Here is a 26,189-nt window from a genome sequence, read left to right as displayed (position 1 = left end):
ATGTGTAAAAATGATGCTTGCACATTAATGCATTAATACTAATAATAACACTAACATTATACATTATAATACAGCTCTGAACATTTTCTACATTTAATGCATTTAATGATATGTAATGTCTGCAGTTAATAATTGATTGGTGTCTATTGTTAAAAAAAATAAAAACAAAAAAGTATTCTTGTGTTCTTAGCTCCTCGCTGGATTTCCAAACTTCTCACCTGATTAGTAAATCCATCCACCCTGCAAAGGAAACTTCTGGTCATTAGACAAATTTCACAACCACAGGTAAATGCAGGAATGTAGGCTGACTGGTATATCAAGAGTTTTACCTTGGCCTGGCTCTCTTATCACGTCCAAGGTATTGTAGAGTGCTTTGTTACTCATAAAAAGTACCATGAAGTACTTGAACTCCTTCACTTCTCCTTCATGGAGCAAGCCGTTGTTTTCCAGAGGAGCAGAGTGACCTATGATTTAGGGATGCTGCTCAGCATTCCAGCTGCAATCCCAAAAATCACGTTCATAATTCACGTTCAGTTCCAAGATCAGGACCCATGTTCAACATCTGTCCACAACACCTGTGTTTGTGGTGAAAACACTGATGACCATGAAATTGTGAGCTTGGGATGCTGACTCCACACATGGCAAAACAGCCAAACTTATTCTGTGCTTCACCTGATTCATTGTTGATACTGACCACTCCTTGGGTATATTGTCCTAGAGTAAACAACTTCATCACGAGCCTCACAGTTTGGATCATGCATGACATTTACACCCGTGACAGAGTACACAGTATGACAAATGCTTCCAAAAACCAATGCATGTGATAACAAAGAAGTGCAATGTAAAAATGTTTGCCTATCGTTTAATTACACCAGCTGAGGTTGATTTAATGTTCTTTTAATGCAGGCATAAAAATGCTTCGCGTGAAAAATACCCCACACACTGATATTTTTCTTACTCTATTTCTTTTATGTGTATTTATTATAATTTTATTTTTACAGTGTAGTATGGTTTCATGTAATTGAAAGTCGTAAATCTTCTCTATGCAATGTGGATTTAAAAGCCCACTCTCTGGCAGCTCATCCTTATCATGCTCCATATAGGAACTATGCTAAACTGCATTGCCCCTTTTAAATATATAAACTGAAATAGAACTTTAGAAAAGCAGGATGAGGAATGGGCTAACAGTTATAAACAATAAAATTCTTTGTTTTTTAATTCGACATTTTTATTTAAAACTGCAGGAGAACCTTTGAGCTTGTTGTGCAGACGCTATTATTTTGAAAATACATAACCGGAAGTTGGCTCTTCTTTTTCATGTCTGTTTTGACTGTTTTCAAAAAGTCCGCGGATAAAGTTTCAGCTACCGCAGAGGCTCCACGGCTTCATGTTTCACATGAGCTGGGGGCAATCACTGACTCACAGACTTTTACTTTTTACTCATTTATTTTTAATAACCAGATGTTATATTTAAAAAAATAAAAAGCTTTAGTTTTACACTTCTACATTTCAAAATGATTTAGAGAACTTTTCATTAAAACTATTTAAATTCATTCATTAAAACAACCAAATCCAAGCATTTTCTTTTTATCAGGTTATGAAAAAAAACGAGAATATTATTGTGAAAATTGAACATCTGAATTATGACATGTAATAAAATGGTTACAGGTCTAGTACAATACAAAAGCACACACCCAAAGTACTCCAACCGTCAGGAAGCCGTGTAAGCCTCAGTGATTCAGTGATTTTTCACCGTGCAAAGGTTTTTCAGAGTAAAGATGAAGAGGGCAGCAGGTTTGTCACTCCTCTTCTTGGCTGCTGTTTGGATGTCCAACTTTTGTCTTACCTGGCAGAACCGGTTTGTCCAGCTTTCACGGTTTCATATATTGAGATCACCTGAGCCCCACGTTGCCATGGCAACGAGGTGAGGCGAATATGGGGTCTTTAGCGTATATGTGTGTGCGTGTGTTTTCAATTACAGCAAGTAATTAAAGCTTTAATATATGTAATGCATTTTATTTGCTTCTAACAGGCTGGACTTCTACAGAGGTGTTACTCTGTAAACAAAGCCCTGCCATATTTGTCATCTTTTGTGTGTATTGTGCGGCTGTGTTGTAGCTCTTCTTCTTGAAATATGTGTGTTTATTAAGATGATAATGGTGCAAATATTGTGTTTTGAAGAACGCCTTTCGTAGGCTTTTCCCCCCCCTTTTCATTCCCCTTCCTTTATATAATTCTCTAAAATCTTTGCCAACAAAGATGTGTTTAGTGAGAATTTAGGGAGAGAAAAAAAGGAAAGGAAGACAGAACAGAGGAGCAAGGAACAAGAGAGAGAGAACACAAGAGAAATGAGGAAAGAAAGCGGAAAAGGTAAAACCGTGGGGAATCATGCGCAAAAAGTGGGCGTTGAATGACAGTAACAGCAAAACAAAACAAAACAAAAACCTTCCTCGTGCTTCCCGTTACAGGGATTTAGACATCTGTAGTGTTTACCTGCTGGCAGAGATGGATCCAGATCTCTTAGTACAATGGAACACTTTGTGTAGAACCTGTATTATTTATGTGCTTGCTTGTTTGTTGTACTTGCAGCGGCAGTAACACAGACTCTATCCCCATGTCACCGGCTGCTGAGGGAAACACGAGATGATCAATGATTAATCTGACAGCATCTATCAGACAGTGTGACACACCAGAAACAATAGAGCACCGCAGGCAGCTTCTCATCAGGTTAACGTCACCCCAAACAGGAGTCTCTGCACACAGCGTGGCGTATTATTGTTTATGGGGTTTAAAAAAACTTGTCTTTATTGGTTCCCTATAAAATTCAATTCAATTCAATTTTATTTATATAGCGCCAAATCACAACAAAAGTCGCCTCAAGGCGCTTCATAGATACAGAGAAAAACCCAACAATCATATGACCCCCTATGAGCAGCACTTTGGCGACAGTGGGAAGGAAAAACTCCCTTTTAACAGGAAGAAACCTCCGACAGAACCAGGCTCAGGGAGGGGCGGGGCCATCTGCTGTGATTGGTTGGGGTGAGAGAAGGAAGACAGGATAAAGACATGCTGTGGAAGAGAGACAGAGATTAATAACAGATATGATTCAACACAGAGAGGTCTGTTAATACATAGTAAGTGAGAAAGGTGACTGGAAAGGAAAAACTCAATACATCATGGGAATCCCCCGGCAGCCTACGTCTATTGCAGCATAACTAAGGGAGGATTCAGGGTCACCTGGTCCAGCCCTAACTATATGCTTTAGCAAAAAGGAAAGTTTTAAGTCTAATCTTAAAAGTAGAGATAGTGTCTGTCTCCCGAATCCAAACTGGAAGCTGGTTCCACAGAAGAGGGGCCTGAAAAATGAAGGCTCTGCCTCCCATTCTACTTTTAAATACTCTAATACTCTAAAAATACAGTGTGAAATTTTAAATCCAAATTCAATTGTCAGACTCCTCTTCTGTAAAACCAGCTCCCAGTTTGGATTTAAGAGACAGTCGCCCCCTCTACTTTTAAGATTAGGCTTAAAACCTGTTGGTAAAACATATGGTTCGGGCTGGATCAGGTGACCCTGCACCATGCCTCACTTAGGCTGGGATAGGCACAGACTGCTAGGGGACTTCCCATTATGCACACCGATCTCTTCATCTCCACTCCCTTCTATTCACTTTTATTTTATTTGCCACTGCACGTCATTAACTCTTGTCTTCTTCCTTCCATAGTTTGTGTTTTGTCCTTTGTCTTTCTGTGTTCTCCTTTTTTCTCTTCTCTTTCCCTTCACCTCCAGTCAGCTGTGGCAGATGGCCGCCCCTCCCTGAGCCTCGTTTCTGCTGGAGGTCTTTTCTTGCTAAAAGGGAGTTTTCCCTCCAAGTGCTGCTCGTGGGGGATTTTCTGATTGTTGGGGCTTTACCTTGCAGTATAAACCACTTCAAGGGGACACTTGTTGTGATTTAGCGCTATGGAAATAAAGCTGAACTGAATATTTTTTATATTTAATATACTTTATTATTATGTCTTACACTCCTACTGAACATCATGCAGATTTTTTTAAGGATGGTGCAAATATACACTAATTTCTGGGACTACATATTTACTCCTTCAGTCTGCATGCTAAAGTATCCTTGGGCAAGTTACTGAACCCTGAGTTACTCCTGTGTGTGTGTGTGTGTGTGATTATGTAATAAGACAGTCAGCTGAATAGAAAGGCACTATAGTACCAGACCATTCACCCTCAATAGAGATGAAGCAATGATTTTAGGTTAAATAACCTTAAATGTTATTAGTAAAAGTCGGGAATTTGGGCAGCACGGTGGCACGGTGGTTAGCACTGTTGCCGCACAGCAAGAAGGTCCTGAGTTCAATTCCAACATCCGGCCGGGGTCTTTCTGTGTGGAGTTTGCATGTTCTCCCCGTGTTTGCGTGGGTTCCCTCCGGGTACTCCGGCTTCCTCCCACCGTCCAAAGACATGCAGCTTGTGGGGATAGGTTAATTGGATAATCCAAATTGTCACTAGGTGTGAATGTGCGAATGGTTGTCTGTCCCTGTGTGTTGGCCCTGCGACAGACTGGCGACCTGTCCACGGTGAACCCCGCCTCTCGCCCTATGACAGCTGGGATAGGCTCCAGCGACCCCCGCAACCCTGAAAAGGATAAGTGGAAGCGAATGGATGGATGGATGGGAATTTGGGCATATTTTTTTAAGGTACTATTTGCAAGAGTAATGAAGATAAAGATTTTTTTCACACTGAGATGAAAAGTATGTGCTGTCCTTATATGCTCCTACCCCTCATACACAATAATAGCCAACCACAAGCTGATAATGAAACAGCAAACAGTATTTTACAATAAAATTAATGTCAAATAAATGAAATAACTACGTATTTCCTAATTTAAAAAAATATTCAGAGTTGACTTAAGTGCCACATAACAGAATGAAAAGCTATAATAATTGCTTTCTTTTCTAATTGAAATATTTGGTTGGTGATTATTTTCTCCTCATTCTTCTGCTCCGTCAGTCAAGCGTGGGACAATGAGAGAGCAATGCCGTGTATAAAGAGAATCCAGACTGATGTATCTTTGGCTTTGTGGAATAATGTGATCATCTTGGAAAAAATTTTAATGTGTTTTTTAAAGAACAAACAAACAAAAAATACCCAGTGCATTACTAGTGAAAATGACCCTGAATTGGTGAACAGCTGTAATTATCTGAGTTCATAGTGAATGAACAGGGTTGGTAGTAATTTCAGTAGGTGGAGGATTTTGGCAGGAGGCACGGCTCATTAAAGATGTGGGCGGTCAGGTCGGGCTGTAATGCCATGAGTCATGTCTGAAGATTTTCCTGATAATACCGGGCATACCGAGTGTGCTGATATCCCACACATTTCATTCTTTAGTCTTAGATCAGAAGATCAGATTTGCCATCTTTCTCGGCACAAAGCTTGCCGTACGCAACGTGCAATTAGTCACCCAGGTTAAAGATAGTTATTGAATTTTTAAGGGATAGCTTCTCATCTGTAGTCATACCCAATGTCTATGACTCAGATTTCAGTGTCATTGTCTTAATTTATTCTCTCTGTCAAAGTTAGATTAAACCTAACAAGGTCTGAAGAGGTTAAACGTGTCGAACCCACAGTCGGAAGAAATGAAAAATACTGCTGCGTTTGTGAAATGAGTTTGAAAGTTGTTGACTCTTGCAAATACATCTAATGTCCACAAGATGTCACTTGGCTCTAGAAAATTGTCTGTCAGCTCATTGCTTGTTGCAGCTGAGCAGGTGACGACTCTAAGCAGTGACGAAGGATTGTTCTTTGTGTCAGTGTCCTCACCCCGGCACACCCAGTATTACCCGAAACAGAAACAACAAAAATGACTAAAACAAAGTTGTTTCCCTTTGGGTCTGGGGATACATTTATCAAAGTAAACTTGATTCCCACCTTCCTATTTAATTGACAACAAAACCTCTACATTGTAGACAAGCATAACTGTTTTTCCCCATCTTCATATGAGTATTTCACAAAATTTTGGAGTTGCTTTCCTTTATTAGCCCAGACATCTATTTTAAGATAAAGTTGGAATGAAGATCTTATACACCTGTGGTATATTTAAAAGATTAAATAATTGACTATTATTATTTAAAGTTAGTTTAACTAGAAGTTCATATATATAGGTATATATACACGTTTCATTAACATCTGTTTTTTTGTTACAAACTAGGAGAACCGTAAGATCAGCTTTGATCGCTGTGTAGGAACGCTAGAATCTTTGGAAGGCAGATTAAATTCCAATTATGGTTTCCATATAATAGTATGGATCAAATGCTACCAATATTATAATATATTCAGTATATTATTATATTCATTTAATATCAATTCAACTCAGTTTTATTTGTCTAGCACTGTTTCATACCACTGGGAAGTCCCCCAGCAGCCGGAGCCTGTCCCAGCATAACTAAAGGATGGTTTAGGGTCACCTGATCCAGCCCTAACTGTAAGCTTAGTCAAATACGTTTCATGGTTAATCTTCAAAGCAGAGAGGGTGTCTATGTCTCGGATCCAAACAGGGAGCTGGTTTAATGATGTGATGTGAATACTTCTCCACCTTTACTGCAATAAACTGACTCTTTAATTTAAGTTGTGGCATTCTTACTGTTACTTAAGTTTGCTCCGTTGTTGGTCTGTATGGAACATATAGATGTGGACAAAATCACACCAGCTAAAACAGTCTGTCGCACACTGTGCGTGTTGTGTTGTGGAAATGCAAACCTGTGAAACTCACAACGAAGTAAATAACGAGGTTATTTCAAATTCAAATTTTATTTGTCACACACACACAACCATACACAGTATGACATGGGGGTGAAATGCTTGTAGCTGTACAATGCCCGACCATTAAATGACAGAAAAAAGTTTTACAGTATTTACAATTTACAGGTTACTACAAAATTTACAAATTAACTTAGGAATTTACAGTAAAAAAAGTGCAAATAGCAGAAAGAGATTATAAAGATTATAAATTATAGGAATTATAGGATTATAGGAAGTGTGTGGTGGTGCGTGTGGTGATGTGATGTGATGTGTGGGAGAGTCCAGTCCTACACCTGGTTCAGGGCCCGAATAGCCTGGGGGAAGAAGCTCCTCCTCATTCTCTCTGTTTTGGCCTTAAGGGAGCGGAAGCGCTTCCCAGACCTCAACAGTGAGAAGAGTCCATTGTTGGGATGGGAGAGGTCCATCATAATCTTCCTAGCTTTGGACTTGCACCGCTTGGTGTAGATGGACAGCAGGTCAGGGAGCTCTGATTGAATGATGCGTTCGGCTGAGCGCACCACTCTTTGCAGATCTCGTCTGTCCTGCTTGGTGCAGTTCCCAAACCAGGTGCAGATGTTTGCCGATGTTTCTGCTACATTGTCCCAGATTTTGTCCCTATTTCATGAATTTTAGAGGAAAATATTGCACATTTCACTCAAATATAGTTCTTTTTCATATGTTTTGTAATCATTAGCAATAACTGAAATTTTGGCGAGTTTATTTGTGATCGGTCGTAACAGCACATATAAGACAACGTTAGAATATAACCCTTTAAAATGAGAAAACAAACCTGTGTTTTGACATTTGAGTCTTTCATAACATTCGTTTTGTTTACTTGCTTTAATTTTGACAAAATATTGTCACCATTTTTTGTAAGACATTGACTATTTTTTTTTTAATCTCTCACACTCATAAACTCGAGTACAAAACTTAACACGTTAATAACCGTTCTAAGAGGCAAGTATACCGACAGTGAGTCAGGGGTTTGAAAAGCAAAGTGAATGTGTGATTATGAAAAGATTCCCACAGCTGGTATTCGATGACTCAGAGTCAATTTGTTCTGTTAATTTGTATGTGACGTGCAAGTTGCTGAACTTGGCCTTGTACGTGTGTCACTTTCTTAAGTATATGTGAAACTTTGTTTTATGATTCCTGTATGACTTGTTTGTTTCCTTTGTTTGTTGACATGATAGTACATGCAGCTGATTTTGCAAATAGGATGGAAATGGCTGGTAAATATGCACTTTAATAAGGGGGAGGAGCATAGAGGGGAGGGAGGTACAGTCTGACAGAGCAAGGAGACTGAAAGGTGGTGGCAGGAGAGAATGTAGCTTAGCAGCTTTAGATGGTAATCTGCAGGATGACTCTGGATGTCAAGAAGAGGAAGCGTGTGCAGAGAGAGGGGAGGATTAAATGGTGGAAGTTGAACAATTAACAATATTCAGAGTTCAGTGAAGAGTTGAGACAAGCTGTGAGTGGGATGGAAGAGTCACCAGATGTTTGGGGAAAGTACAGCTGTGGTGCTGCAGGAAAGTGCCAATAAGGGGTTTGCTGTATCCTCTGGACAGAGGAAAGGGGACAAGGAGACTTGGCGGTAGAATGAGGAAGTACAGGAAGGCATTCAAAGCAAGTTTAGTCCAGATACCTGTGCAGGCGTGGAGATGTTTTATTTAACTTGGATTTACAGGTAGTCCCATTGAGTCCCATTGTCTCCTTTACAAGAGAGACCTGTTTTGTATAAGTGTAATAAAATCAGAACGATAAAATAGTGAATAAATTTCCAAGTCATTAAAAACAAGAAAAAGTATAATCGTTTATACGTCTTTTTGAAGCTTATGAGCAAAATGAGTCATGTCAGAAGGAGCTGCACTGTCTTGTTTGCAATGTGATGGACAGGTTGAAAGATGAGGTCACGCAGGGGTTTTTGTGGACTATGATGTTTGCAAATGGAATAATGATCTGTAATGACAGTAGGCAGAAGGTGGAGGAGACGCTGGAAAGGTGGAGGTATGCTCTGGAGAAAAGACGAATGAAAGTAAGGATAAGCAAGACAGAATACATGGGCGCAGATGAGAGGGAGTCAGGTGGAAAGGTGAGCGTGCAGAGAAGGTAAATGAGTTTTAATACCTGGTGTCAACCATTTAAAGCAACAAACAATGCAGAAAGGACATGAAGAGAGTGCAGGAAGGGTGGCAAAGGTGGAGATGAGTGTCAGGGGTGATTTGTGACAGATGGATGGCTGAAAGGGAAGACAAAGTTAGAGAGAAATGTGCAGAGGAAAGATGGTGGATATACTGGATAATAATACTGAGTATGGAGCTGTAATGCAGGAGGAAAGGATGAAGACCACAGTGAAGATTCATGGATCCAGTGAAGTAGGGCATGCAGAGGGTTGGTGAGACAGCGGAGGATGCCAGGGATAGGGTGGAGGAAGTGGCAAGTCTTGCATTCAATATCACACAAATGTTAAACTTCAAATATCAGATAAATGAGATTATAAAGTTTCAAGCTGGGAAAGGGGGTTGTTATACAGAATGTGAGTGGCATATATTACATCTTATTGGGTAGGTAGTAGTACTAATGAAAAATGCTTTAGAACGAAAGTGCAAGGAGAAGTAGCTCATCTCAAAACTGCACAGCACTCAGTTACTGCATTTAAGTAAATAGAAGGCCGCTTAGTTTATTTCCACTGCCTGCAGCTCGCTGTTTGAGTCTCGGAAATGACCTGGTGAAACTCTTGTAGTTGACTGCACAACACAGACAGGCTGTATGTGAGTGCGCTGCTCTTTGACAGGAGATGGGCGTTGCCCATCCAGTCAAATGTCAGTCGCTTCCTCCGACACGCCTCCAAAGAGGATGACTTTTTCCTCTCAAGCAAACTTGGGAAGTTAACCGTGCTGGAAAGACCCGCCTGAAACACCCACACGCCTCGTGTTGATTCGCTCTTCCTCTTATCATTCACTTATATCCCAAGTGACGAAATCGACAGCGCCACACCGGAGCTGAGGAGTGGGTGATGAGGAGCGATCAGCACCACCAGGAAAAGGAAAAAAAATACCAGGAGCGATAAAATGCACGGAGGACAAGGGTCAATTTGACTGCCAGTAAGACGTTTTGGCACTTTGGGGAGGGGGGTTTGGTGTTTGCGAGTTTATTTTGGGGAACGCTAGGTTAATGCAGTCAGGATTCTCTGTCAGTAGGAGTTGGCTGTTTTTTGGGCTGCAATTCCAGGGAAGGCTCTCTGAGCTAACCTAGCTAGCTAACAATTAGCCTTCCCATTTAGCCCCCTATCCTGGTTACTTGGTGCCTCCGCCTGCGAGACATACCTGCTCTGAGCGCGCACTTTCTCTGATCGGCACAGGTGCATGCGGTTCGTGGAGGAGTCGAGGCAGTAAACCAACCTTTCTGGATGGACAGACTGGGGCTCGTTGTCACTGCGCGGGCGTAACTTGGAGCGCTGATTTCGGGGCGGCTAGGCTTGCACTCGGCCGGGCAGCCAGCAGAGGGGATTGGACAAATGTGGTGGCCGCGCCAGGCAGTTGTGTCCCGCTGTGTGTGGGACCGAAGTTAGTAGTTTAGTATAAGAAAAATATATATGTCTATATATGTTTAAATTGACTAGGCTAAGCAAGAAAACAAAGTGCGCTGAAGATAAATTCAACCTGTTAGCTTGGTTATAACGTTAGCAGCGTTTAGCTTTTAGGCTAGTTAACAAACTAATACCGGTCCATGAAATCAAAATGGTTATTCGCACCCTCGGTAGTTCCTCGGGATATTTGCAGACATGTTTCGTTTTTTTTTTCCTGATGAGCTCACAGTCACTGTAGCCTGAGGTTTTACTGGAGACTTTGACTAACGTTAAGCTGTCAAATATTTAACACTTGACAGCAGCTTTGCCATCAACAAGGGAGGCCAGAGTCTGCACCAAGCAACGAGACTATCGAGCTCCATTATCAGTGTCTGGATATAACCTGTTGGGATCGGACTGTTGTGCACACAGGAGGCCTCCTTCTTCTTCTTTTTTTTATCTGGTACTTTGTGTGAGGTGTAAGCCCGACACCTCTCCTCAAACGGGCTTTCTTCCCCCCCGCTCATGCGGTGATGACTTTAGACTCCATGATGGCTTGTTGCCTGAGTGAGGAGGCGAAGGAGTCCAAACGAATCAACGCTGAGATCGAGAAGCAGCTCCGACGAGACAAGAGAGATGCGAGAAGGGAGCTGAAGCTGCTCCTGCTGGGTAAGTCTGCAGGTTCCTCACTGTCTCACACACTGCTTTGCTTCGGGATGCACCCACACCACACACAAACCATCTGGCTCGAAAAACCACTGGTGTGATTGTGTTGTTTTACAGCTTTCGCATGCAAAACTACACCCACGATTGCTCGAGCTAAATTGCTCCGATCACCACAGGATTTGCGTGTGATGTGATATGCAAAGCAAAACGCACTCGTGTGGTTCAGGATGTGTTTTCAGTCTAACGGTGGAATAGCTGGAAGCAGTCGCTCACCCAGGAATTCAAACCAGCGACTGAATTAAAATCCGCAGTCTGTAATCTTTACTGTTTCTTCAAAGCTTCCGTAGTCTTGCATCTTTGGCCACAAGGATTCATGAGAAACGTCTCCCCTGCTGATTTTCTTTTTGTTAGAAGACCACCCATAAGACAGCAGAGGGAGGAGACTGGCCAAGGTCGGTGGATGTAAGCAGTTGTGGGTTGTAGATGATGGAGGAGGTTTTTTGAGAATTAAATCTTGCCAGCGAGCTTCTCTCTTGCTCTTCACACAGACTCTTGAAAGTGAATGGTCAGTATTTCTTGAACTACAGTCAGAAACTGGAACGCTTCCACTCCCCGAGTAGATTCTGCCTGTTCCTGTGCACACACACCTCGGAGTGAAGTGTGGCTTCAGTGATGAGCAAGGGCTGCATTTTAATTAAGTCTAGAAAAGGCCTGCACTGAGGTGGCTTGCTGTGGGAAATGAGTCCTCTCCAGAGAGCTGGAAATGCTATTCAGGTGTGTGTCTGTGTGCGTTAAAGGTAGATTAGCAGAGCCATTATGCCTTTGAATGCCATTTGGTGTTTGTGTCTTGTGTTGTAACCTGAAATAGTTGAAGTAAACTTCACAGTAAGTCGCACAAATTCATTGACATGCCAGAGGATATTTGAGAGACTGTAGTTTGTCACAGGTGACCGAATCCTGACTTCCTGATGCTAAAGGTGTTCTCACAAACTGCTGCATCAGCATCTAACACTAAAAATAAGCGGATTAAAAAGTAACAGTTTTCTTGTGGTATCAAAAATGATTAGATCGTGTGTGATTTATACAGTTTAAAATAATTTTTTTGTTAATCAAATGTTCTTGTAGAGAACTAGTCTGAGTGCCTTTTTTCTTTTTAATGCTCCCAAAAATGTCAAGTTCCTAACCTTGGATGAGATTTCCAAGTTCTAAAAAGGACATGGCAAAATGCCTATCTATAATAATCAAATACTGAGATGCAGCCCTACTAGAACCAACAATTGTTTTTTCTTTTCTCCTCCTCTCTTTATATTCGGATGCTAAAAACTGATACCTGTGTCACTCTGATCTACTGGAGTCGATGCTTCATGGTAACCAGAAGTAAATGGGGGTTGGGAGGAAGGAAAACAGAAAATGGTGAAAAAGAGCTAATTTTTTTCTTTCTTCATTTTTTCTTTGTTTGCTTTCTCTTCTGTTTTTTTTTCTCCATACAGGTGATCCAGGTGTTTTGTTTGTTTTTCTTTCTTTCTTCCCCCCTTTCTCACCATCTCTTCTCCCCTCTGGTTTTCTTTCTCTCCCTCTCTTTCTTTCATTCTTTCTCCCTGTCCTATCCCCCAGTCATATCTGTCCCGTTTGTAGCAACCGAAAATAAAATAAATTCATAATTATAATAAAGCTCAATCAAATGGACCAATATGGCAAGGCCATGATGATCCACTTGGTAAACTAAATCCGCTTGGCATCTTTCTTGGCCTTAAGACAACAATTCTGATGCTAAAGATCCAAACGGGACACAAAAAAAAAGGAAAAAAAAGCTAATTAAAGGATTATTGTGTATTGCACAAACATCGTGAAATTTCATAGATGCTTGTCTCCCAGTATAAAGACTGCATAAATCCCTCACCTCCCAGTGTAATAAGCTCAACTGAAACAAAATGGCAATGTTGTAATTGGATATCTACTCAAAAATATATATTTTTTTGTACAAGATGGTCAGAAATAACTGTATGAAATAAGTGTGGTGATTTCTGTTAATTAGGGTAACACGGACTCATTGCCTTCTACTGTATGCAGCCTGATCATGCTCGCTGTTATAAAGGCCCTCTCAGAACAAGAAATGGCCTGTTTACTTAAGCCTATGTGAAAAAGACCCAAGCGCTATCTAGCTACAGCGTCAGTTTTAGCTCCATCTGGTTGTCTGTCTTCATGTGGAGCCTATTATGGACCTCTTTCATCCCTTTTATAGATTGTCTTGCTTAGTGTAGCTTTTATTATGTTTTTGACTGCATGTATAATAGCCCTTAGGTCTTTTATCTCCACTGGCTTGTAACCTCTTTGATTTGCTGTTAGATTTGGGATGTTTGTGACTTATAAGAAGGAAGAAAGTGACACTTGGAATTTGCTTGCTTGTGCTGCTGGTAGACTCTGGTTTTGCTCGAATGTTTGTGCCAAATTGAATATGAAGCTCAAAAGTAGTTAATCGTACAGTATGCTTATAGTTCTCCTAAGTTGGGTTTGATATAGGGGGAAAATGGCTGTTGCCTATTAGTGTTGCTGTTTTATTGAAAGGCAATTATTCCAGCTGTTTATCAGCAACAGGCCTGATTTCTTCTGTAAGTACACAGCGTAAAAGTCAGGGTCAGAGGAGTGCTCGCTGCCTGCTCTGTAGCTAATGAAAGTCACAAGTAATTAAATGTGTACAGTTTGTTTGCTCTCCTTACTGAATACAGAGTTTTAGTCCAAATGCTTGTGATAATTATAAGTGATATACAGGCTGTGATTAATTGGCTTCCCGAACAATGACGAAGCTTTGATAGATATTGGTAATAGGGTGAATAATTGTCCTTTCATTTTAAATTTGAAAGTAAATGTGAAGTTGCGTTAAGAAATATAACAATAAATCATGAGCAGAGAGTTGCGTTGCGATGGGTTAAGTAACAGTGTCCTTTAGCAGCGAACATAAGAAAAGGCAGTTTATGATATGCATCACTGCAGTGTGCAAACAATAACTGGAGACATTCAGGCATTTATGTTGCTCGACTGTTGACTCAAGGTTAAATGAGTCATGTGACTGAAAAACTTACCTGTAAACCTACCTGTTCTCTCATGCAATACTGCTCATATTGTGCAAACGTCTTTGAAAACGGTCAAAACTGCTCGCATCCGTTTTTGTTCGTGTTTAAGAAATAGAAAACCAAACTTTATCGTTCAAAACTGGGGACGTGTACATACTGCTGAAGTGTTTTTGTAATGGTCGTACACACTTGGTAGCCTGCTTAATATAAGCCCAGGGCTTTATTTAATTTTTTATATGACAAAAGCAGCAACCATCAGTTTAGTTAATGTATGTCAGCAGCCGACTCTGCTGTCCTTGAAAGAGTTAGAACTATACGGAAGCCACAGAGATAAAATTCTGCATGTGGGAAATAAACGCATGTTTTTTGTTTGGCGCTCCCATAACTTCTCATTCATCTATGTAGAACTGCTGTTTTGTCTTAATGCACAGTTGTAATATATAAATAGTGCTACAGGAATAAAGTACAACAGTAAATTGTACTAAACTAAACTTCTTTTATTGCTCCTAATTATCCTTTAACACCCCAGGAGTCCAAAGTTTGCTTATCTCTAAAATAAATCCTACGTGTTTAACTTTAAACAGACCTCTTTGAAATATTTTGATAAGTTGGTTTCTAAGTAGGTTGGCTTTTACTGATGGACTTTGTGGTGATGCTGTTGGCTTAGGCAGCAATAATTATTACAATTGTTTTGATCGATATTGTGATCTTGAATATTAAACATTATGGAGCTGAGTATTCATACACCTATAGATGAGGCAGTTTTTGAAGTTTTCATAGGGTATTCTCTATTACTTTAAATCTAATTCAGAGGGAAGGCAAATGAATAAAGTGTTGGCCATTGTACGGGACACTGGGTCATCCTGTAGAGAGCTGATTCATAATTAGGACTTGCAAGTCCTGCAAAGAAATGCTGACCTGCTCTTAGCCTACATCCTAAACTGTGGGAAGTCTGCACATGTGGATGTGGGCAAAAAGAAGCACTGAACTTGCATGCCTTGGCCATACTTTCAGAGTAGCCACTGGGCAAGCAGCACCACCGTGATCCAACTGCTGCTCACTGCAGAAAGTGGACCGCGTGAGAAATCCCAAGCGATTGTCTAACCAAAGCGGCTGCAGACATATTAGTTAGCGGTCATGCTATCAGCTCACCTACTGAAAGCCTGTTTTCTTCCTTTAGATGGCTCGTGTTTACTAAGGGCTTCCTTTTAATCACGTTGGCTCAAGTTGCATAAACGGCAAGTGAGCTTGAACTTTTCGGGAAAGGTGAAAACGCGCAGCTGCAAAGAAAATGAATGTACTTCATTTAGAAAACAAGAAAACAGTGCTTATTAGCAGAAGTGCAAAAAAAGGATCCTTATCATTTTAATTTTCATTGCTATCAAATGCGATCAATCAAGCCCTGCCATCAGCTATGTGACGTTCTTATGACTGCTTTGGCAACAATGGCAAACGTATTTTGAACCATTCCTCTTGTTTTGTCACTATCCTGCAAACACGCAGTGCCCCGCTGTAGCACAACAGCATAAATCATGGGAAACGCAACTCTTATAAAAGCATTTTTTTATAATAACCTTCAGAGTAAGATGACAAGCTACCACCCTGCAGTAAAACGCTCAGCTCATCGGCTAGTCCTTAACGGATTGTGGCTGTTGTTCGGTGTTGAGATCGTATTCAGTGAAACCTGGATAATAAAGCACATTTTGTACGCTCAAACGCTAAGGCCCCGAAGCAATGCAGGATACTCACCTGAACACTTACCTGAAATGGGCTTCAGGACACTTTATGTACGCATGTATGCACATACACTGAACGCACACGTCATCTGTCAATGCACGCACTGCACAAACAGGTTGGTAGTATCTGGGTTAATGAGTATTTGTTTTTTGGCAACACCCAAGGATGTTTCATGTATACAGCCTACCTACGCCTATTATGGTTTCTCTTAGTAAGGCTTACAGTAAGCCAAGCAGATAAGCCCTGTGTTAGCCATATTTATTTGTATCCCTGTTAGCTGCTGCCAAGGTAACGGCTGGCATGGCTGGGTTTGGTAGAAATAACAAAACTGCAGACAGTACAGATGAACAACCCACACACAGGATAAAATGACCCAAAAGAGAGATGTGTGTGTTTATACAGTTGTGGGCCATGGTAGAGGATGCCCTCTGGTTTATCAGCTATAGTCAAAGCCATAATAGCATTGCTGAAGACAGTGTTTCCTTCCTGGATTCTCAAATACTGCAAATGTATGTCTAGCAGTACTGAATGGTGGTTAAGTCATCCGTATCAGCTTAATTTCTGGAAGTGTGGCATAACAGTATCAACTACCAGTCATTCTTTTGTTTGTTTTTAATATTCACCCACCTAGAATTAGGATCTACTTACAGTTCACTTGCACTTGGCAGTCAGCTGTGATAAAACCAGTTTCCCTGACAGCATGTCACAGCTGTTAGCAGGATATAGACAGTTGTTACAGTGAGGACTTTTATGTGGAGCTGAGTATTCAGATACTCGTACTGGTTAATCAGTTTTGAGTTTGTCTTTGAATTGTGGAAATGTAAACAGCAGGGGTCACACTGCAGTTCACCTCATTTTTATCAACTTTGAATTAAGATGAAAGTAAATGATTTTGGTTGCGACTTACTTTTAATTTTTGATGAATTTGCAGTGCTTTTCTTAATTCACTGCTGAGACAATGAAATGTACTTTTGACCTACTATAAGGGCATTAATTTGGGTATGTTTTTAATAAAAACCAAAAGTTCTAAACCCCAACTATCTTTTCCAAGTTTTACATTGCCATTTTTACTTGGTGCATGTGTGCATTAGCATTTTGATCAACATGCTGAGCTTGGCCAAGTGTCTCTTTGCTCATCTCATTATCACATTGTCAGATTATTATCTTCTCTGTTGTCATAAAGGGAGAACGTATTGGGAAAGCAAAGCTCTTGGTACTGGTTGATCTACATTCCCACCCTCAACTATGGTGTTGAGTTGTAGGTAGCTCCAGTATGTGGGAGTAACTTGAAGTATAGCCTCTACTGATCTGCACTGAAGGGATGCAGTGAAATCTCATATCCCGATTTTAGACATTTATCGTTCCGACAACGATATATATCACACAAATTTTACATTCTCAGTAAATTCTGTGAATCTCGGGCAACTTGACTTGCGCAAAGTGTACCTGGAGTCGAGTGTTTTGACCGTTGTGTGAAACTATATGCCATTTTCTTTATTTGTATTTATTACACGGCGTGCTGCGGGGAACAGCCTGTTCTAACGTTTGAGCCTAAGGTTTATTTGTTTCTAGCACCTGACGGCTCTCTTTTGCTTCTCATCCGTAAACTCTCCCCATACTCTTTCACGTGATTCTTGCGTAGGTGGCAGAAGAGGTTTGTCATGTTTGAGTCTGAGGTGGGGACCGGTTTCCTGCATAATTTGCATAGTACAGTTTTCTGGTCCGTGTCAGACTTTTCATAACCAACCATGTCCATGCTAGCCCCTCGTTTAGAAATAAGGTCCTCGATTTTCTTTGACTGGTCCTTCTGTTTGTCGTCATTTCAGTTTATTTTGAAAAATCTCAACAGGATCTTTAGCTTTATTTTGAAAGGTTTATGTGGAAAATAAACAAGCAGACGGCAGAGCCACATGCTGGGTTTACCTTCGCTGTTTCTAACAACAACACGTAAAAACAGTCGCTTGTCTATCTGATATCACTCCTTATTTGCTTGGACTAGTTCCTCACACTCTGGACTCTTGACTCAGTTCGGCCATGGTTCCCCCGCTGCTCTGTACAGCCAGCAACCCTCCCAGATTTCCATTTGATCACAGTCTGCGCTGCCACAGTTCGATATTCCATCCATGACTATAGTCTGCCGACCGCTGCGTTAATGATAACTTGTGGCTAATGTAGCCAATGGATCATTGGTAACTATTAGCAATTACCCTTTGCTAACTATGTGTGTTGGCCAGGTTAACATTTATAAACTGTTTATTACTTCAATGTTGTTGAAAAAAGAACTTTACTGATCTTTTAAAATTCTTCTTAAAGTGGTCTTCATTGTGATGAACATTGAGTGTTTTGGTTGTTGGTGAGAGGAAGGGCTGTGTGTCTGTCTGCCATGGTACCGTGTAGTGGTGCAACGGATCACGGTTGATCCGTAATCCAAACCGATCCCACTCCACGGTTCGGCACGCACGTGATTTGAAAAAGAAGGGGAAAAAGTGTGTATTGTGCGCGTGGTAGGTCTGTCAAGCGATAGTTATGACTAGTGTTAGCGATCCAAGTGGAGGAGCAGAGGAGTTTGCGGCATTTAAGCAGCGCTTTGCTGCCCAGTCCGACCGGGCTAAAGCTATTACAAAAGCTACTGGGGTGTTTAGCTGCAGACGGGAGGCCGTATTTCCTTGTGCAAAACAAGGGGTTTAAACTATGATGAGCGTGCTTGAGTCACGCTATGGTATCCCGTTGCGCGTCCACTTCAGTGACAAGATCGTTCCAAGCATATATGAGCAGGAAAAGTTTAAAGTTATGGCTGAACTGTCCCAGGCATCTTTTGTTGCCCAACTACAAACGGGTGGAGCTCCAGGTCAACGGAAAGCTGCGTGACCGTGACCGCTCAATATATCACAGTGGAGTGGTACAAACGAAGCCCTATACTGCACCTTAATTTGTTTTTATATAATTGCGTGGAATGAGTCTTGAGTTGAATGTTTTTAATAAGCAAAAAATACTTGAAAAGTTGTCTTTTTTTCTTTTTTTGTTGATCCGAAAATTGATCCGATCCGTGACTTAAAACCGTGGCACCACTAGTACCGTGTAAAATTATGTGCCACCTGGCAAAGAGAGCACTGTTTGTATCACTGTTGTTGAAAATTTTAGTATTAATATCTTAGGGTTTTTTTTTTCCTTCTGGCAACTCTAACCAGGACACTGGAGAGATTGTGTCTTTGTGAAAACTGGATGCAGTCCAGTAGATGAGGTTAAATGTGAGGTTAAATCCAAACTTGAGAGCTATTTAAACCATTGATCACATTATGCTTTAATCAAATTGTATTTCAAATTTTGCTTGAATCTGTCGTACTTTGCGTTAGGGCTGGGCCATATTATACAGTTCACGGTAATACCGGTATAATGTTAGGCAATGATAAGAAAATGAAATATCGCGATAGAATATGGGTAAAACGTGCATGCGCAGTGCCTTTGTTTTCATACGCACATGGCGGAAAAAGCATGGCGGTGACAGAGAATGAGAAGGGCGAAAGCGGATCGTTGAATGAAGCGCAGGAGCCTCGCGGAGTGATACGTACTGTGCTTCAACATAATATTACCGCATTTTGTGTGTATAACCTCTTACGTTTTGTGGATATTATACATGGTTATGATCAGGATATGTTGGCCAATTTCCACTTTTACCATTTGTACTGTAAAATTTTTATATAGCTTGAATGCACATGAAAAACAGCTGCTTGCTTAAGTGAAAATACATTTGTTTTTTTGCAGTAATAAAGTTGTGGAGTTGTAAAGTATTTTGTCTTGCGTCAATTATATCGTTATCGCAAATTTTCAAATATATATCATGCTAAATATTTTTGCCCATATCGCTCTGCCCTACTTTGCATACATAATGTCAGATTTGTTTGCTGAGTGTTGTCAACATTATCAGTGCTTGTGCCAGCCGGTTAACGTCCACACACCTGTGCAGAAAGTGGTTGCACATTGCTCCGGTCAAATGGCTATGCGCCAGTTTACTTGGACACAACAAAAGAACTGCAGATTTCCATCGCTGTCACTGGACGATCTTATTTATTTCTTGCCATCATAGAAGTAAGGAGGAGTGCTCCCATCTGCTGGGAGCACGCTGCTAAGATTTGGCTGTGTAATATCATAGACCCAACAGTTACCTGGCCCTCTGCTTAGTAAAATTAGAATAATTACTTTAACTAGCATTTCTAGGCTGGACCTTTTGGTAAGCAGCGTCTGTAGTCTGTCACAGACGACCATAATAGACCCAATGATCCATGTGTTCTGTTGTAAAAGGATTTATTAGTCCACTTTATGTCATGAGTGCTGCTATGCCTGTGCTTCATCAGCCATCCTGCTTAGCTTTTTTCCAGATGTGTACATATGCAGTCCTAAGCTCTTGTACCTGGTAGAAGGAAGCTTGAGTTTCACAGTGGAGCTCAAAGGCACAACAGGTAGGTGTTTGTAGTTCTGCACTGTTTGTCTGGCAGCTTTGTTAGTTTAGCAAACTGATGTTGGCACACCCAGAGTTTCGGCAGTTATGTGGCATTCAGGCCTGTGATAGACCGCCCAGTCCTTCTGGCCCCGCCTACCTGACTTATAGAGCCATTACATTACGTCAGACGCATAGCAATCAAAATATTGATCATTTTCAATAGATCGCATCATTGTTGGGCACGGTTATGACTGGTTTGTATTTCATGAGCAGCTGTGGCACTTACACAAAGAACTAGTTTCAGTTTGCTGGCGTTCTTGAGAAATCACTAGAATTAAGTAAATATCTGTAGGTAGCACTTTCTACATAACTACCTCCTTGTTCCTTTCGGTATTTATGCACACATGTAAAGCTTGTGCAGCTACTTAAAAAGACAAGCTTTTTTTCCCGCATGTTTACACAGCAACAAATTTGCTGTAGACAAGTTCCTGACAAAGTCTTGGCTTTGGAAGAAGGAAGTGAAGTTGAAGACGAATCACAATTACTTGAGTGATTGTGAACCATGAAACCTTTGTCTAGTGAGAAATGCTGCTCTTCCAGTACAACAAGTGTTTTGATTAAATGGGAACCAAAATAGGCAGAATGATTAAATTGACATGCAAGTCCTTTAGAAGGAAAAGTATGCCAGGAATTTTCTCAAAACTGGAATAGAGATCCTGTGCTTGCTGCCCCTCTCCTTTTCTGTCTCTTTCTCATTCTTTCTCTCAGCGAAGATCTTGATGTGCTTTTACAGTCCACTTGTTTTATGCAGACACATTTCAACCCTACAGATGGAGGACGGGAGACTCGGGTTCCCTTTCCCCTTACCCATTCCTTCCAGTCAGCCTCTTATTTGGAAGGCATGTGAAAAATGACGGTCACTGGAACAGTCTTTGAAGTACACATGTAGCTGTAAATGTATTAGCAGTTGGTTAGAGGAATGACCTGGCAGGTGTCTGGTATGTGGTGCCCACAAGTCTGTCTGCATTTTTAACTAGGGCATGGTGGATTTATTTATTTTTCCTATTTTTTAAAGTGTAAGGAAAATTAAGGTTGTTTCTTCTTCTTCTTCTTTTCTGTGGTTAATGAGATGTGACACACCAGAGGCAGAACATATGCATGCTTACATTGCTTTTTGTTTGTATTGTTAGTGGAAGCAAACAACTGGTTTCTGAGTTCTAGATGTGCAAAACTCCAGGTGCACTGCTGTCACTCGCTGTGCAATGCTGCTATCTAAAACTACAGAGCCATTAACTAATGATATTGAAATGTCAGTATCGGTTTGATTTGGACTGGAGCTAAAACCAGCTCTGGACTGGACACGAGCTTATTTCTCTTGTACTGATCCTTGGTGCAGCGCCTCAGTTTATCCATTGTTTGAAATGAACCATTTTAGCTATGGCAACTCCGATACTGTAGTGACACCTTAAGTCAGCCGGCTAAAGTTGGGTAAATGGTATTTTATTGTGTAAATTCTGAATCAGCTCGTGTTTCAGTTAAACTTATACTTGCAGCAATGTATTCTCAAGATGTACATGGATGTAAAACTGATTTGGTACATTTTATTTATTGCTACCACAACTAGGGATGGGTATCAAAAACCGGTTCTTGTTGAGAACCGGTTCCCAGTGTTTCAATTCCTTGGAATTGTTTGCCATTTTTGCAAACGATTCCCTTATCGATTCCAGTCGCCCCGAATGACGTCACCACGTTGCGGAGCATCATTTACCTGGCAGGAAACACGGTGGCTCGAACGCTCAAACGCTCAAAAGTTTGGTTTTGCTTTACGAGAATGGATGACAACAGGGCAACTTGCAATACTTGCAAAGTAGATATTTTATTTAAGGGAGGAAACACTACAAATATACAAAAGCATTTGCTCACAAAACACGCGATGACCTTAAATGAATGTCGTGTTTTTAATTCCGCTCCGGACTCGTGAATCTCAACCCAGCAGCAGCGGTAACGTTTGCACGTCCTCTCCCGTTAATGCGGCAGGTAAATAATCAACTAACAGTGCATATTATGTTAGCGCGATCTGCCTTATTACAAAACCTGCCGTTACTGTGCGTTTAGTGACCATGATGAGATAGACAGACAGAGTCTGGCTCAGATGCTGGCAGTTCTCGCTGCAGTCTACCGGTAGCGTCTCCTTTCAGGCCAGGATAGACGAATGTCACCGAGCTGTGACTCAGTTTGTGGTCAAAGGTTTGCACCCATTTGCCACAGCAGATGATTTTCGGTAAGTGAATGTGTTTAATTGTAGGCAGGAACATTACTGGATATTCTTGTGTAATTGCTACAGAATAATTGATGTTATACTTTGTTATTGCTACAGAAGAATATTTATTTTATTATTTTACATTTACAATTTTTTTTTCCTGGGGACCCTGTGACACCCCATTGAAGAGCCATAGGCTGTGGATCTCTTAAGATCTCACTGTTGGGTTTGTAAGGCCATGTTACTCCTAAATTTCTATCTTGTTCAAAGAGAAGATATAAAACAAAGTTCTAAGCTATTAGACCTTAGTGTTCTCCTTTTTTAAAAAGAATCAATAAGAGAATCGATAAAGAATCGAATCGTTAAACAGAATCGAAAATGGAATCAGAATCGTGAAAATCTTATCAATACCCATCCCTAACCACAACTCAAGAATCATTATAATTAAGCAAGTTAATTAAGAAAGGATTAGCAGCCTTGTCTTTGGAGTATTTTATGTGCACCTGCAAAGGCAATGCACCTGTTTGCTTTAGGATCTACTGTACTCTCCCTTTAACGGTCTACCTAACTGCATTCAATCAGAACAAGTTACAGGGAAACATCTGGATATTTCAGTTGGGAAGTTATATTGGTCAATGTTAGCCATTTGTCACTATATTAGTATTGACATTTATAATGACTGCAGGGCTGCAACTAAAGATTATTTCGATCGTTTCAGTAACTTATATCTGTTTCCTGTGGGCAAACCTCCTGTTTTAGGCTCAATTCTGCCCACCTGTGAATATTGCCCTGTTTTCTCGTCCCACATTACAGTAATTACCCAGGAAGTGTATGAATTTGAAAATATCAAATGTATTTTTAACATTGCTCAATAGGACCGTCGGAATAAAAAATGTAATGTATAAAAAATATTAAGTAATATTAGGTTGATGCTAGAATTGTTTTAAATGAGAAAATAATGTGCAAATAGGAAACTAAAAATGGCTTCTGTCATTCAACTAAAGCTCCAAATTAAACCTCAAAGATTTTTATTTATTTATTTTTTCCCCAGTCCAAAATAAGAAGTTTATAGATAATTCAGTTCATTAATTCACGATTACAGTGAACATCCTCTGGAGTGAGGCTTGCTCTCATCTTTGAGATGATGCTCCTAGCTTCTGATAACCATGCTAAAGATGCTCACTGTCATGACTTTATCCATTTGAGAGGTGCAAGAGTCTCTTTTCAGGACAAACTCACTGATATGCCTACTAGTTAAACAGAACAAAACAGAATTGGAAACGATGTAGCATTCACTATATATTAGTCCCACCCAGATTAACTACTTAATATTAACTAGAAGACAGTGTGTAGCTACTTCTGTTTAATGTTTTACTGTCACATTTCAGCTAACGAAACTGAAATGGTGTTAGCTTAGCATCACCCTGAGGAGTTTGACAGGTAAGCTAACATAAACATTAATGTACAAATGCAAACATTAACATTGCTGTTCAAACATTACCGTAGAAACGCAAACATTACTATACTAACATTAACATAAACAAGATATCAATGCGATGCACAAACTCCCTAAAAGTGACCCAGTGAGAATTGATGTCACAACAATAAAATTCTGCGTAATCATAGTCGACGTCATCGACTGTGTCGAAGAATCGTTGCAGCCCTAAATGACTCATACATGGAGATTTTTTATTATTATTATTTTAAAGTAAAGATGGGATAAACGTCCCTCAGTATATGAGTGATGTTGAATAGTTTGTTCACCAGTGAGTGCTCTGTGCAGCCATGATGTAAGAAACTCTCCTAGTTTGTCCAGATGAAAGCTTGGTGTATGGATGAAATGTTGTGAATAAAGTTGTGGGTGTTTCAGTCTTCGGTCACTTTAAATGAAGTGTGTCATGTGCTGCCCAACTGAATTGTGTATCTGCTGCTCTGCTTTGCGCTGCCAAGTTCAACTTTGCAAGCACCGATGCACGAGTCAGCCAGTCGAATTTTGTTTTATTCATAGTGCTCCAGCATGGCTGCTACCACATTATAAAAATATCCTGGGAACAGTGTTGGTGTCTGTGCAGTTTAATCTCAAACTGAAGATGATCACTGAGTAATCTGACTGTTTACAGTGTACAGGCATTAAGCTGGCTAATGCTGACTGTTAGTTGTGTTAAATGTAATGAATGAATGTTGTCAGTGTGATGATCGCACCAACAGTGATCCCCGACCACTGTCGAGCATTGAAGCAATATCTGTGTGAATCTTGCCTAAGAGGTATGGGCTAACAAAATATAAATTCTCAAGTAAATATGAGTACTTTTTGCTTTTCTATTTTAATGAATGGTGACCTTAACTAGACTGCCTTTCGACTCTACAGGAGGAAAAAGCCAAAACATGGCTGCACTGGTCAACAGGTTAGGTTCTTAAATTCCTTCAAGGTGAATACGGCCACTTGACAGTTACTCATTCAGTTCCTGTACAGTAACTACAGCCTCCAGCGTTTTAGTCTTTCCCAGCACTGAGCTTAAGTGGATATAGCTTCCTTTTTGATGTGCCTGGAGAAATTTTAAGGAATCATTTACTCTGCACGCACTTGGCACATCTTGTCTTTTTGACTAAATGCAAAGCTGTTAGTTAATGCAAGGTAAAGCCTTGCATTCAACTAAATAAGATGGATCAGTAGCTACTCCACCCCCCACCTCTCTCATGTTCCTTGTGAGTTAATGGTTATTTGGCTAAATGACTAATACCTTGGTAAGAGCATGTTGTTGGCAGAGTGAGATGGTTCTGCTTCAGTTAACGATCAAAAGTGAGTTACTGGGCTTTTCCACTCTGGTTTTGCTGTGTTGGGGGTTTCAAAATTGTTAAAGGTCACCAGTGCATTCATTTTTGCATACAAAACCTTTACTTTTGGACCTTTTATTAGAATATAGCAAGTCAAATTTTGCAGAAAGCAGAACAGAGGGCAACTTGCAAATACAGAATCTTATAGTCTCTACACAGTTTTCCTGCTGAAGTCTACTTATCTGTTTAATAACTCAAATTCTAAGGATGCACTGCCTGTAAAAGGACAAATGTGGATCAAGTGTTTTTGTATTTTGTTTGACATTTTGTCATTTTAAAAAAACAAAGTCTTCATGAAAAAGTGCATGGGTAGGTCTTTCATAGGGCTGGGCCATATCATACCGGTATAATGTTGGGCAACGATAAGAAAATGAAATATCGCGATAGAATATGGGTAAAACATGCATGCGCAGTGCCTTTGTTTTCATAGGCACATGGTGGAAAAAGCATGGCAGAGAATAAGAAGGGTGAAAGCGGATCGTTGAATGAAACAGATGAACCAGAACTGGTTTGTAAAAATGCTGCAACTTCAGTGGTGTGGAACAACAAAGCACTATTTTTGGTAGAGCATGCTAGCGTTACCGTATTGTTTGGAAAATACGGCACACTTAAAATCAATCCTTTGATTTTTCTGAAAGTCAACAGTGCCCCTTATAATCCCGTGTGCCTTATGTATGAATTCTGGTTGTGTTTACTGACCTCGAAATGATTTTATGTACACGGTGCTCGAAAATCTTTAGTACGACTTTGCTAAGCTACGAAGCCGCACCGCTTGATGGATTGTCGGAGCATTACGGCTATCGTAGGCAGGA

At 40.5% G+C, this 26,189-nt stretch overlaps 1 protein-coding gene across 3 annotated transcripts in view; it reads left to right on the top strand.

Annotated features, from left to right (window-relative positions):
- Positions 1-9,804: 9,804 nt before the first annotated feature.
- Positions 9,805-26,189, top strand: part of LOC102790487 (guanine nucleotide-binding protein subunit alpha-11) — a 39,439-nt gene continuing 23,054 nt past the window's right edge. For 2 of the 3 annotated variants that reach the window (XM_006800434.3, XM_087835842.1), the window contains exon 1: positions 9,805-11,039. In XM_006800434.3, the coding sequence (XP_006800497.1) occupies positions 10,904-11,039 (136 nt within the window). In that variant the 5' untranslated portion in view covers positions 9,805-10,903. The remainder of the gene's footprint in view (positions 11,040-26,189) is intronic. The other variant, XM_006800435.3, reaches the window with a different exon arrangement.

Source organism: Neolamprologus brichardi, chromosome 23 (assembly GCF_056152115.1).
Source record: "Neolamprologus brichardi isolate AB-2024 chromosome 23, ASM5615211v1, whole genome shotgun sequence".
Lineage (NCBI taxonomy): Eukaryota > Metazoa > Chordata > Actinopteri > Cichliformes > Cichlidae > Neolamprologus > Neolamprologus brichardi.
The sequence above is the reverse complement of the archived record's forward strand: the minus strand, read 5'-3'. Positions and strand labels throughout refer to the sequence as shown.